Source organism: Chelmon rostratus, chromosome 1 (assembly GCF_017976325.1).
Source record: "Chelmon rostratus isolate fCheRos1 chromosome 1, fCheRos1.pri, whole genome shotgun sequence".
NCBI lineage: Eukaryota > Metazoa > Chordata > Actinopteri > Chaetodontiformes > Chaetodontidae > Chelmon > Chelmon rostratus.
In genome coordinates, this window is record NC_055658.1 from 31,248,673 (window position 1) to 31,263,642 (window position 14,970).

General features: G+C 41.9%; 1 protein-coding gene across 1 annotated transcript; it reads left to right on the plus strand.

The window, feature by feature from the left end:
* The first annotated feature begins 1,092 nt into the window (after nucleotides 1–1,092).
* LOC121609997 (tetraspanin-18-like) lies at nucleotides 1,093–5,364 on the plus strand. The gene is made up of 7 exons (XM_041941869.1): nucleotides 1,093–1,182; nucleotides 1,534–1,728; nucleotides 3,110–3,184; nucleotides 3,623–3,721; nucleotides 3,853–4,020; nucleotides 5,069–5,152; nucleotides 5,281–5,364. Exons 1-7 carry the CDS (start codon nucleotides 1,120–1,122, stop codon nucleotides 5,326–5,328), a joined length of 732 nt encoding a protein of 243 aa, XP_041797803.1. The 5' UTR covers nucleotides 1,093–1,119; the 3' UTR covers nucleotides 5,329–5,364.
* The last annotated feature ends 9,606 nt before the right edge of the window (nucleotides 5,365–14,970 follow it).

Below are 14,970 nucleotides of genomic sequence, written 5' to 3' on the forward strand. Positions count from 1 at the left end.
GTAAATTATTTATGTAATCTAAACCCTCATCAATTCCTTTTTGGTGACTTGGGAGCAGCACAACAAGCGGTAAACACAAAATTGACATATTACCACTGTCTGATAAATGTATATAATTTGAGAAACATTCATTTTGAGTCGTCTTTGTGTCACCTGATGAATTTAAGTCCAATATTCTCTCTCTATTGGCTCTATTTTGGTCTCCACCTGCTCCTGAGGGAAATATCAGGCTTTTTATTTGCTAAATGCTCCGCTACGTTCATCAGCTGGTCTCTCGCTGTGTCTGCTGCTGAGCAGGTAGTGAACAGTGGCTTTTTACCGCTCGTTTATTGGAAGCTGCTGCAAACAAGCTGATGAGATGCCTGACAGTCGAGCTGTGGGCTGTAAAACCAAATCAACGGGCTGATACGCTGCACGCCGCTCTGCAGAGCTGCACAGATGGGTGGTGATTATCTGTGGCTGTGGAGCACCCTGGTGGTCCTAAGGTGAACTGCAATGTCCCTCATTAGCAGCAGTCCAGGACCCACTGCCACAACATCCCACTTACAAAAATCATCACTACAAGAGACTCGCCAACATGTCGTCATTTGATCTGCTGTTAATATACAAATATTAATTATAGTCGTTACTAATCAGAAGGTCAGTGGTTTGATATGCATATTTCTGAGTGTGTGTGTGTGTGTTTGTGTGTGTGAGTAGAACAGTGCTGTATAAATGCAGTCCATTTACCATTTCACTTGATTCATGGTTATTTATATCCCACAGTTCAGTTCAATATGACACTTTTTATTGTTTGTGTTTACCATCAGAAACATGAGAATCAGCCCACAGGTACACGATCTACTCTGCACTCAAACATACTGATCTATATTTCTGTGCTTTTAATGAGTGACGCAGTAACAGTGGTGCTGTGGTGCTTCAGGTTTTCATTGTTTACTCTGAACTGTCCTTTGTTCCACATGTTCAGTGTGTATCTATGTATGTTCTTATGTGCCCTCTTTTATTTATGTGTGTTTGTACATATGTACTGTATAAATCTGACTAACAGGTGTGTGTGTGTGTGTGTGTGTGTGTGTGTGTTTACAGGGGCAGGGGGAGGTTTCAGCTCGAGGCTCAGCCATGGAGGGGGACTGCCTCAGCTGTATGAAGTACCTCATGTTCATCTTCAACTTCTTCATCTTTGTGAGTTCTCTTCTTCTTCTTCTTCTTCTTCCAGCATTATTATTCTGAATGGATGCCAGGTGACAATCTTCACATGATATTTCAGACTTCATGAGTTTATTGCCGTATATTATTTATTGTATTTGTATTTTGGTTATTTATTTACTCTTTTTGATCTGTAATCGTAAAGTTACCGCCTCCCCGGCGACCTCGCCCCTCTCCTGGAGCAGGGGAGGAGTTTAGTGTCCTGCTGGAGCTTCTAACCCGTCACATGCGCCTTTGAACAGATTTCACATGTTTGCTTCGACCTGTCGACATTTCTCTGGACCCTCAGTGGAGTAAATATCTGATAATTAACCCTCTCTCTGCCAGCTGGGTGGCTCCTTCCTGCTGGGTGTCGGCGTCTGGGTGCTGCTGGACCCGATGGGCTTCAGGGAGATCGTGGCGGCCAACCCCCTCCTGTTCACCGGGGTCTACGTCATCCTGGCCATGGGCGGCATGCTGTTCCTGCTGGGCTTCCTGGGCTGCTGCGGAGCCATCAGGGAGAACAAATGTCTGCTGCTCTTTGTGAGTCATTCATTACTGATGAGAGGCCTTCACTGGTTTTATTGCTAAGAGACAGGTGAACCAAGACCTCCAGTGTTCTCAGTTCAACACCTGAAACCATCAGTCCATCAATTAGAAGATTAATTGGCAACTATTTTCATCATCAAGTTATTTTTCATATACAAGTAAAAACATTTCATGGTTTCAGGATGAAGATTTGCTGATTTTCTTCTCATTGTTCTTTGTAATAATGTGGAGCTTTGGACTAAACAAACACTGTGAAGGCGTCACTTTGGCCTCATCGTCACCACATTTCTCACTATTTTCACAATGTTTCCAAACCAAACGATCGATCGATTAATGGAGGAAATAATCAGCAGATTGATCCAGAATGAAGCTCAACCAGCTCCAACAGTAAAATCCTGCTTTGACATGAACGACTGATCATACTCACAAACTTTTACAAGGATGCGAGGAACATTTTCTACAAGGACGTTTACATCTGACAGAGTATTTTCACAGTGTGGTGTTAGTTCTTTTAAAAACTTTTCAGCCTTTTGGGTTTTTGATTGTAAAGGTTCATCACGCAGAGATCATTAATGAATGTCAGATGTTGTTTATTTAGACTGAAGAACATTTAGTATCTCCAGCCACATTCAGCAGTTTCCATTTTATGATTCAGTCAAACAGTCAGTGGACTCATTTCTTCTTCACCACGTTCATTACCACATTGTGTGCCGTGAGATGTTTTGTCTCCTCTTGTTTACCTGTACACCTGTACACCTGTTTACCTGCACTGCAGTGTGTCGTCCTGCGAAAGGTGCAGCTGCAGTAAAAACTCACTAACTTTGAGAAGTTCATCCACAGAGTGACGACATCTCTGTATGCGTGTTCTTTATTGAGTCCACACTGAAATCACGATCAATAGAAATACTATACAGAGCAGCTCACACACACACACACACACACAAACATCATATTTTTGTTATATAATAAATAAAATGTTGTAGAAGTGAGAAAAAAATAGTACTTCCTGTGTGTCTTACTGCAGGTTGGTGTTATTTTACTTAAATCTGTAACATACATAATGTTATGTAAGCTGAGTAAAACTATACAAGTGCGCCACCTGGAGGAGCTGAATGTAATGACGCATATCTGCACGACTCGTATGAGGTCATCACTGCCAGTGTTTGTTTATTCAAGCTTTATTTCACCACACAGGTTTCACACTGTGTGTCGTCTCATGTATGAATTAATTTTGTTTATTGTGTATTTATGACTCATAGGAGTCACAATAAAGCATCTGTGTAGACCGTTAATGCAGAACGTTGTTATTTTTAGAGTGCTGTTCTATGAGTTTATATTCTACATGACTCTGACTTGTTTTCTTGTCGTTGCTCAGTTCTTCATGCTCATCCTCTTCATCTTCCTGGCTGAACTGGCTGCTGCCATCCTGGCTTTCCTCTTCAGGGAACATGTGAGTCTCTGCATCAGTTCACCTCATCAGTCACACAGAGCAAAGCTTTAAGCAACTTCCCTCTGCGGGACTGTCCTTTATCACGGATGGATTATTCTCATGTATAGAAAATTTATCCAGCCTGTTTCATGTGACGTGCAACCAGGTGATGACAGCATTATGAAAGCAGCACACAGCACTGTCAGAGGCCTCTTTACAGCAGATGTTTAAAAGCTCCGATCGTGTCCTGAACACAGCAGGAAGGACAGCGGCACACACACTTCTGCTCATGCTCCTGTGTGGCTGCATGCAGACATGCGGCGGTTAACAAAACGTGCATCGTGCAGACCGTCGCGGCACTCCTGTGTTCACACATGTGACAGCCTCTCTCTCCTCTCACCTGCCTGCAGTCGGTGGACGTTAGCTCTCCTGACCTGAACTGTGTTTGTGTCTCTGCAGTTAACCAGAGAGTATTTCAGCAGGGAGCTGAAGCGTCACTACCAAGGTCACAACAACACCGACGTCTTCACATCCACGTGGAACGCCATCATGACCACGGTGATTGATTTTCCAGTTATCACTGTCCCACCTTGTAATCACCCCAGTGTGTCAGCGACCCCCCCCCCCCCCCCCATCAGTGTCCCAGTGCTACAACACGCTGTTTCCTCCCGCCGTGTGTCTCTGTACAGTTCGACTGCTGTGGCGTGAGCGGCCCCGAGGACTTCGAGGAGAGCCTCTTCAGGCTCCTCAGCCCCAATAAGTTGGTTCCTGAGGCCTGTTGCCAGAGGAACAGTTACCTTGGAGACGTCAGTGTGGAGCAGTGTGTGAGCGGCAGCGTGGCCTTCAGACACAACAAGGTCACAGAGGAAACCTTTTTCTCACTATCGCTGATTTGAATGTACATCATATCCGCTTAGAGAGACAAACACAAGTGGAAGCTGAAGATTTCCACTGAAAGTCCTGCAGGATACTTTATTTAAATTTATTATTATCACTGATGCATTAATGTGTGAGCAGCATTTTATACACACCATCCCGACCTGCAGTGACGACACAAACTTCAAGAAAAAACAGCGAGAACTAAATATTTAGCAGCTTTCTTGACTGTTTGAATTGATCAACTCATTAAAATAGATTATTATTATTATTATATTATTATTATTATATGTGATAAATCTATGATATATGTAAATATGTGATTTAGTTTAGTAGCTTAATGACACAGATGATACGCTGCTACGCTAGGCTAATTTAGCTGATGTTACTTCAACATATTGACTTTAGCTGTTGTCTCTTTGATGTGCTGGAACAAACAAAATAACATACATCAATAGTTTTAATCGTTTTGATTATTGGCAGGTGGGAGAGCTAATGTGTTTAGCTTTAATGCTAGCTGTGGCTACCTCACTATCTAGCTGTAAATTAGCGTAGCTGCTTTGCTTTAGCGGGCTGTCTCTGTGCCGGTGGGAAGATGATCAAACCGCAGTTGCTGCAGTTTGTTGGTTTGGTCTCGAAACTCGTCCAGATTTGTGATAATCTTGGAAAATAAACATTTGCCGGACGTCATAAGTTTTATCTGGTAAAATAAATGTAAAAACGTCAAATTCTGACCTGCAGTTTGGTTTGTAGAGCCGTGTATCAGAGTTAAATCTGCACGACAAATGCATCATTTCTATACAATGATTATGTGCTTTGTATGGAAAATCTTAATCTGCAAAGGAAAAGTACTGAAGCCCTGAAGTACAACAATATTTCCCACTAAAATGTCTTTGAATTCAAGTGAGATTAAAATAGAAATTCTAAAACAGCAAAACTACCTCAAAAACAATCAATAATCATGAAGGAGACCAGGCAGATCCCATCAGGGACAGTTTCTCTGAAGGCACCCTGTGTTTTGTCCTGCAGGGCTGTTACTCGGCGATGGTCGACTACTTTGAGACGTACATTTACACAGCCGGCGCTCTGGCCATCGTGGTGCTGACAATCGAAGTACGTGCTGTGTTTTCTCTCATTATTTAAGTACTACCCACCTGCTGTCCGTCTGTCTGTCTCCCATCGTAAATGATGGAAGTGTTTCTCTTCTCGGGTTTAAAACTCTGATCTCTGTGTGTCTGCAGCTCTTCGCCATGGTGTTCGCCATGTGTTTATTCAGAGGCATCCAGTAAACGCCGCGTCCACGTGCATCGCCGCCAGCCGTCAGAGAGGCACGAGCAGAAGGAAAACCAACTGTAAAATATGAGATGTATTTGTACAGTGATAGTTTACGTGTGTCATCGGTTTTGTGGCATCATTTTGTACTTCACAGCAGCAGCGGGGCGTTCAAGGTACTTTGCTTTGGGCACAATAGACACACACAGGAAGTGATCCGCGACCTGAGGATGAGGTGGTCACTGTTTTCTCAAAAGAAAAGGATTAGCATGGGTGCTAAGAGGTTCTACAAGCTAACTGCCGAGGGCAAACTGAATCTCAGCACAGGAGCCACTCCAGTCCAGGAAACACCACATGATTTATAGCCTCGATTTGACCTTGATGATTGATGTTCTGGATCGTTCTGCACTGAGCGGCCGAGGGACGTGAGCCTCGACAGTCAAAGCTGTCAAGATTAGATAAAAAATGTCTGTTTCACAGCTGGAGTCTGCTAAATGTGGAGATGATTGTATAGTTGTAATGTAGTTCGAGTCGATGCGACAACATTTTTCTGCTGCTGCAGGTCAGATCCTCCAGTTACTGCTTCCACCTGTTCAACACGCCCACATGGTTACACAGGGTTACCTGTTCATGCATGAAAACAGTAAAAGAAAGAATCAAGTCCTTACAGAATATTAGTCGTTAAAGTTAGAGCAGAGGGTCCTGTGATGGTTTGACATGAAGATGACAGAAAATGTTCTGCTCATCTGGACGAAAAGTTGAACTTTGAACATGTCGTCCATCAAGTCGCCGCCAATCAGACGCATACAAACATTCCTGGTTTACTTTATAATGTGAGGGCTGTATTTCTGCTTCTGTCACAGCTGCCACTCTGGAAACAGTCCAGAGTTATAAAACCTGTCATAGTATCATCGTGGATCTGTTCCTCAAACTAGATCCTGGATCGGGTTTCATGTCCCACTCATACACTCAACAGCGCGGCGGCGTTGTTTCAGAGCAGCTGATGACTGATGTGAGGTGGTGAAGCGAGCGTGAACGAGAGAATCCGTCACACCTGTCGTTAAGCCGCCAGGTGTGATGAGCAGAGACCTTCAGAAAGACCCAGAAGGGGCTGCACCACGAGATAAAACTGAAAACAGTGTTAAACCTCTCAGCAAACTGGCAAACCTCGTTGTTTTCTGCAACACATTCAAACCTAACATGAAGAATTCTCAAGTCAGACAACGAAACCTGGATCTGTGGCGTCTGTCCGGCACCTCCGACCACCCGACACGTTCATTCATACCTCAGAGGAAACTCTAAATCCCAGAAAACTGCTGACTCTCTGTGTGTGTGTTGCACGAGGCGGATCGTCGTTCATCATGAGAGCGTCTCTTCACAGTCACAGTCGTGTTTGTCTGCAGGGGTCTGAGCAGTCCTGCAGGTTCAGTGTTTGTCAGCGCCTGTAAATGAAAGCATCTCCACGACATGAGGGTGAATGTGTGTGTGAGTGTGGGTACAGTGTGTGTGTTTCCCTCTTTGTGCACAGTGTGATGACCTTTTTGTCTGTAGTTATTGTGGAACTTTAGATGAAACAACATTTTTCTGTAAGTGTGTTTTGAAAACAGTCGATTTGTATAAATGGCACTGATTGACATTAAACTGATTTCTGTGATTTTCGTTGTGTGATGTTTAATTTGTCCTTCACACACGGAGCAGATTCATCCAATCAGGTGCATTTATAGACAGCCTTGTGACCCCTGAAGTGAAGTCTGACTGTTCATCACAGGTGAAGCTTCTCTGTGGACGCGACAGGTGAGCTGATTTTTCCTTCTCACATTAGAGCCACTCGCCTCTATAGCTCAAAGAGCTATGAACCTCGGCACATTTTTTGATATCTTTTACGGTTTTCGAGCTATGACCATCTGAAGACCATAAAGTTTCTCAAAAAATGCTCAGAATTTCTCCCCCTAGAGTGGATGATGTCATCACTTAGAGTGAGAGAGCCAGTGAGAAATCGCCTGAATTTTTTTTCTAAAATTGCCGTAAAATCCAAACGGTGAATAGGAGACACATAATTTTTTATCTTTTCGTAGACAAACCTTTCTTCTCTCGTCAAAGTTAAATTTTAAATTGTTAGCCCCCACCAAATTTAAATAAAGAGGGATCTTGCACCAGCTGCCCTGCTCTGCTGCTCCATTTAAACCCATACAATCTCCTGTTTTCTGAGTTGCAGCCTGCCGGAGTGTGTCTTTTTAAATCGACCATTTAGTCATTTTTTTTAAAGAATATCTGGACATAAAACACACGTACATCTGGCCCAGATTGGGTTGGGCTGCTTGTTCAAAATCCTTTGGACAATTTGATAAATGTGTAGTTCAAGCAGACACGCACACACAAACAGACGAAGACACACACATACACAGTCACACACAAATACAGTTAAATACACACACATACACAACATAGACAGACACAATGCCGTTAGCTCTATTAACGCTGTTAGCATTAGCGCCATTAGCTCTGCTAGCTCTATTAGAAATGTTAGCTCTGTTAGCGTTAGCACCGTTAGCTCTATTAGCTCCGTTAGTGTTAGCTCTGTTAGCTTCATTAGCATTAGCTCCATTAGCTCTGTTAGTGCCATTAGCATTAGCGCTGTTAGCTCTGTTAGTAAAAGGAAACTTTGGATGATAATCGAGATGGTTCATTTCCATTAAATTCATTCATGTTTATTGAATCGTGCCACTGTCACTGTTTTACTTGAATTACTTTTTTGAAGATATGAAAGAATCCAGTATTTCATTAAAAATCAGCCGAACTGAATCCCTTCATGAACGTTAAAATGTTTGTTAAACTTTTAATTTGAATTTTTAATTTGATCATTTTGCAGTTTGTGTTTCTGTCAGCCTTCAGTCATTGATATAAACAGCAGACAACATATGTCTGACAGTGTGTGTGTGTGTGTGTGTGTGTGTGTGTGTGTGTGTGTGATATTGTGATGTTAAAATATATGAGCTCATATATAAATACTGTAAGGCTGCAGAAATGACATATTAAAAAATCTGACATTTGTGATCTTCAGTAATGAAGTTTAAAAAATAGAAAAATGGAAATTTGAACATCAACAACTGGCCAAACCCCATCAGCTATCCTGTGAAAACCATGTATCTCCAAATTTGCTTATTTTAAAATAACGTTTTGGGGAAAATGTTTGGATGAAGTTTTTTTTTCCCCACCTCTTGGAAAGCTGACATTTTGGAGATACGTGGTTTTCACAAGAAAGTGAGAATGTGATAAATGAACCTTAAGATTGTTTGACAGCTTTGGTTGCATTTTGTTGTGTACTTTTATTCTGAAAGTGTGTGCTGTACATCCTTCAGCAGATGACCTTTCATGCCCACTTCTGGGGCAACTGGACGTGACTCAGCCGTCTTCTGGTGTAGATAAGAGCTGAAGTCACCGGATCAGATCAGGAGGAGTCTTGTGGTCCCTGGTAACCTCAGATCCAGTACATTTCCTCTCCTGACAGTCGAGGCTTGTAACCTGATCGGACTGAACACAGAACAGGCGTCTCTCGCCTTTGTGCTCCGGCTTCTTGATATTGTTAAATCACATTCATGAAAGTATTTGAACCAAATGTGGAGAACAGCTCTGGAACAGACCGGGACGGCTGCGCTGTACTTTGGGTTGGTTCTGTCACACCTGGTTGGAGAAGGTAAGTTTTCCTTCACACCTGAGTCAGGTGTAACTGATCATGTAAGAAGTGTTTTTCAGTTAAATGTATCACCCAATGTTCTTATTGATTAGACGCCACACACCGCCGGTACTACAGGAATGACTTGCTAACAGTGGTGGGGGATTTTTGTGGCGAGGATCTCGCTGTTTCTCTCCTTCCTCGTGTTTTCTGCACAGTCATCCTGGCCGACGGAGGCCGAGAGCAGAAACTGCAGACGCTAAGACCAGGAGTCCAGAGAAGGCATGAAAAACCCCAAAACTGCAGAGACTGCAGTCTGTCTTTGGATAATCTTCACTGAATACTCGGAGAAACTGCAGTATCTCTGTTTTCTGTCAGCGTTCTGATCCATGTCAACAAAAATTAGCTTTAGCTTCATTATTATTTAAATCCACAGCTAACAAGAGTCAAAGTGTTAGGCTGAGTTTCTGTCCAAGTACTATTAATATTTATATTTAAGCTTAACCATCAAATCACAAGGGTCAAAAAATGAGACAGCACATACATAGGTCTGCTAAGCTAGCTATTCTTATGCTAAGCTAGCTACCTTTAGCAGCTCTGATTCATCTGCCGTCTTATTAAAAAGCAGGATTTGTCGGTTGTGGTTTGTGAACAATGGTAAAAGTTGGCTGCTTAGATCTGACACCTGGTCGCCACCTTTTCCATAGAGTTCCCGCCCTCACAGGCTGTTTGGCTGAGGGCTCACCTTCTGCCTAAAGGTTGACACCCAAAGGAACACAGCAAAGGATTACTTTTGTATTAATCTATATATTGTTTTTACTCATACCTTAATGTGAAAAGTTCAGTTCATCAGAGGATATTTTTCACTTACTGATAATGAATAAACTTAGCTTTAGTTTTAGCTAAAGCTAGCCGCGGCTATCTCACCAGCTAGCTTTCACTTGATATAGCCCCTTGATATAGCTGTCTAGTTAGCTGTCTGTCTATGGAAGAATACAGCCTGGGCAGTAATACATTGTCAGAATGCAATAATACACAGCCAGAGTGCAGTAATACATGGTCGGAATGCAGTAATATGCTGTCAGAGTGCAGTAATACACAGCCAGAGTGCAGTTATACGTTGTCAGAGTGTAGTAATACACTGTCAGAGTGTAGTAATACACAGCCAGAGTGCAGTACTACGCTGTCAGAGTGCAGTAATACATGGTCAAAATGCAGTAATACACAGCCAGAGTGCAGTAATACGCTGTCAGAGTGCAGTAATACGTGGTCAGAATGCAGTAATACACAGCCAGAGTGCAGTAATACGCTGTCAGAGTGCAGTAATACGTGGTCAGAATGCAGTAATACACAGCCAGAGTGCAGTAATACGCTGTCAGAGTGCAGTAATACGCTGTCAGAATGTAGTAATATGCTGTCAGAGTGCAGTAATACGCTGTCAGAGTGCAGTAATACACTTTCAGAATGCAGTAATACACGGCCAAAGTACAGTAATACCTTTAAATGTATTATGTATTATTAAAGTTTATTCACAGCCTCCAGGTCGCCAAAAATTCTGTTATTGCAGGTTTAAGTGCAGCAGTGTTTCAAGCTAAATGCTAACATCTGCTAACAGGCTCACAATGACAATGCTAGCGTGCTGATGTTTAGCAGGTATAATATTTCCTGCGTTCACCATCTTTGTGTTAGCATGCTAGCATACGCTAATTAGCACTAAACTCAAAGTCGAGCTGCAGCTGGTGGGACGTCATCGAACCGAAGTGTTTGAGACAAACTAACATCTGAAAGTAGACTACGGCAGGTTTATCAGAGCTAATAAAACTCTGAGCTAACGAGGCTAACAGGAGCTGCAGAGTTAGTGACGATGTGATTCATCGTTGATGCAGAAACACTCACAGCGGGCTCCTCTGTCTCCAGGCAGCGTGGTTAGAGTGCTCTGTCGGCCCGGCCAGCCCGTCTCTTTGCCCTGTTCCTATCACTATGAGGACCAGACACACATCGCCCAGCTGTCTGTGCAGTGGAGGAGCCCCAACAACGAGCTGCTGTGTCACTACATCAAACACAAAGCTTTCCAGAACTGCACCGCCGGCTACAGCATCACCTACAGCCCCGGCAGCATCGCGCTCACCATCCACCACGTCAGGACGGAGGACTTTGGGGCTCACGTTTGTTCTGTGAGCAAACGACACGAGTTCTCTGACTACAGCGTCGAGCTGGCCAGGATGTCAGGTGAGTCTGACAGGTGAGGGGCGGGACTTTCGAGTCCTTCAAAGGGCATGTGAGCTGCGACGCCGTGAGGTAACAGGATGTGTTTGTGTCTGCAGATTCTGTCACCTCAGCACCAAACAGTGGATGGAATCGCTCAGGTATGTTTACCTGAAGCAGACGACACATTTATTTCTCCTCACGCAGTAAACGTGTTAAAGGGATATTTCACCACAGAATAAACGCGTCTGTGTGATCAGGTGGTCGGCTCGCTGCACAGCAGGTCGTTCCCCTTTCACTTCAGTGCAGTGGAAGAAGAACTCAGAGCCTTTAATGAAGTAGAAGTACTAATTCCACAGTGTAGAAATACTCCGTCACAAATAAAGTCCTGCTTAACTTAAAGTCCAAAGTAAAACCAAGAGCATGAAAATATATACATGGTAAAAGTACTTTGCAGAATGGCTCATTTCAGAATCATATATCTAAAGTACCTGATTATAAATATGAATTCATTAATGTATTTTATCAGTTTGATGTTGCAGCTGGTACAGATGAGGCTGAACTTCATACACTGCTGCAGAGGACATAGTACACTTAAATGATGCTTTTTGAAGAATGTACCAAGTTCACTTTGTGCTATTTTTGTCCCCTTCCAGTATACATAAGTGTACTCTAGTGGTCCTCGAGTACCACTTGAGTAGTACTTGAGTAAGTGTAAATAGTAGAGTTTCTCCAAACTTTAAGTGCACTGAAGTTCACCGGTGAAAATGAAGATTAAAACTCACTTGCCGTACAAATGTATTACATCAGAAATGTGCTGGAAATATACTTTACTTTACAATGAAGCACGCTAGTATTGTATTACAAAGGACCTGCAGTGCACTTTATACATTAGTACTATTAACAGTATTTGTAATTTAGTACACTTTTTAAAAGTACAATTTATAATACTCTTACAATGAAGTAGACTTTTTGGAAGTAATTTGAAATACCACTTTAAGTACTGCACATTTTAATACATTTGAGTAAAATTTTTTAAAAGTGTATTTGAAACAGTCGAAGACTTTCCTGTACTTACAGAACTAGTCACATACTAAAGCTTGCAAAAACTTCTAGTGAAGTTAAAGTACAATATTTGCCTCGGAGACGTGATGGAGTAGAAGTAGAAGTGGAAGCTGTACCTCCATCGAGTAAACAAACTCAAAAAGTGAATAACTGAAACATTAATTAACGAATAAAAGAGGCTAAATTGGACATAATGTGAACAAACTGGGATAATTCATGTGTGTCTTTGTCTTTTCAGGTCCCACCTGGACTCTCATAGTCCTCCACACTTTGGGCTCGTTTGTTTTCATGTAGGAGGTGAACAACAGGAAGAGATCCGGTCTCTATTAGTGACGCAGCTGCAGACAAACGTGACAAAACGTGTGCGTGTGTGTGTTATGTTGTAATTTCTATACATCAGATGACATTGAAACCTGGATCAGTGAGTCCTCTGTGACCTTTCATTAATTTAAAAGCAGAGCATAAAGAAAATGTTTGCTTCTAATTCAAAGGATAGCAGAAGAAATCCTTCATACGAGTACTGAGAGTACACAGGATACCTACACGTAGTTTATTGATATATCTATATGCAGTTTTTCATAAATCCATGCAAACTGAATCCAGGCTTGTCACATGAAATGCGAGCTTTTGTCAACATGCAGTATGAAGTATTCAGATGTTTTACTTAACTAAAAGTACTAATACCACACTGTGGAAATACTCCACGACAACTAAAAGTACTGCATTCAAAAATGTACTTCAGTAAATGTACGTATCAGCAGTAGTTAAAGTATGAAGAGTAAAAGTCGTCATGTAGCAGTAAAATGTTCCTGTCAGTGTTTCTCTATCATCTCTGATGTTTGTGGATTCATATTCCTGCTGCACATTTTACTGCTGTAGATGTTTCAGGTTGAGCTCATTTGAACTACTTTATATACTGGTAGCTGGTTTAATCTGCAGCGATGCTTCATTTTCTATAAGATCATCACATGTTTCATCACTGGCTGTCCTGTGAGAACCTCGTATCTGAGAAAAAACAGCCTGTTTTCAGCTTTGTGATGATGCATTTTCAGCTGATCCGAGAGGCTTTTTAAACAGTTTATTTAGCTGAAGAAGACATGAAGGAAAACTTCATCCTTCAGTTTATCACAAACTTTCAACACATTTGGAGATAGGTGGTTTTCACTGGACATTTGCAAAATAACTAGTTACTAAAGCTGCCAGATAAATAAAATCAGGAGGGTAAAAAGCAGCATATTTTCCTCTGAGATGCTGTGGAGTAGAAGTATAAGGTTGTATAAAATGGAAATACTCAAGTAGTGCAAGTACTTTCAATTTATACTTAAGTACAGTATTTGAGTAGATGTACTTAGTTACTTTCCACCACTGGATCAGAGTACTTCTTCCACCACTCTAACTCCTCAAAGTATAAATACTCTGTCTGCCCCCACTTTACTGTCGCCAGCAGCATTTCCAGGAACAGCTGAAGGAATGATTCCTAGAGAGACTGCAGGAGGCTTCAAGTTACACAGCTGAGATACACGCACGCACACGCACACACACACACACGCATGCACACACACACACACACACACACACGCAGCTTCACAGAGCTGTGAATGGGCTCACAGAAGGGTCAAAAAGGTCTGGAGTTTATGAGATGATCAGAAATGAGTCTCAGGGTTTTCTGTCAACATTAGTGAACCTGGGAACAAAAAAAATAAACCTCAGAATCATATAATAAAAATACAGTTTGTGTTTATTCTGAAGCGGCTTCTGGAAATTAAAAAACACAAAGACAAAATGAAAATCTCTCCATATTAAACTGTATGCTTGTAAACTGATGACAGAAATATAAAACTGAATTTCTTCAGACTTACAGGAACAAACTTTATCTTTCCAATTTTATTCATTGTTAAACAACATTACTGAAATATTCTGTAAATGCTGTTTTTATGGCTGCACTGCTCCTCTTTTGTTAAACTGACATCATGCATATTTTTAGCTTTTATTTGTCTTATCTTAAACTCAGCTGTGTTTCAGAGGCAGGACAGGCTGTAATACTGACAGCTTCCACTTGATGGCGATATTATCACAACCTACAGTCAGATCCTTGGTGGAAGGCAGAAGAAGAAAAGCAAAATAACGCAGTTTATTAACTGTTTTGGTCTGTTCAGTCAGTCCAGGTGATGCAGGTGCTGATCAGGTGCTGCGGATGATGACAAACTACATATGAAGATATTAATGCTCTAAACTGAAAGCTTGCTGGTTCTTACTGAAGTCGTAAATCTTTAAAAACAGTATGAAGTAGATTTGAGGTATATTAAGAAATATATAGTTGAATTTCAAAAAAAAAAAAAGCTCATTAATTTAATGAAACAGACACTGTGGTTTTAACGGGAAATAGAGCACTTGTTGGGACTATTTTCAGCAGCGGATTAATCCACATTTGGTGCTGTTGTGCGTGATTGTTGCAGCAGGACTGTGTGTGTGTGTGTGTGTGTGTGTGTGTGTGTGTGTGTGTGTGTGTGAGAGAGAGAGAGAGAGAGAGTCAGAATAAACTACAGTGTGTGAAGGAACATGTCAGCCGGAGCAACAGTGAGCTGTAAGAAGAACCATCAGGCTGTGATTCACACACTGCTGGTTTGATTGATCAGTCAGTGAAATATATCACCATCCTTTAATGCCACACAGCTTCCTCCATGTCACTGTGTGTTAGTGTAGATTAATGACTCAT

What these genes read in the sequence shown, in the direction of transcription:
- LOC121609997 (XM_041941869.1), top strand. Translation starts at nt 1,120, where the DNA reads ATGGAGGGGGACTGCCTCAGCTGTATGAAGTACCTCATGTTCATCTTC. An exon ending in CTTTCCTCTTCAGGGAACAT is followed by an intron (nt 3,185 to 3,622) that starts GTGAGTCTCTGC and finishes GTGTCTCTGCAG; the next exon opens with TTAACCAGAGAGTATTTCAG. An exon ending in TCGTGGTGCTGACAATCGAA is followed by an intron (nt 5,153 to 5,280) that starts GTACGTGCTGTG and finishes GTGTGTCTGCAG; the next exon opens with CTCTTCGCCATGGTGTTCGC.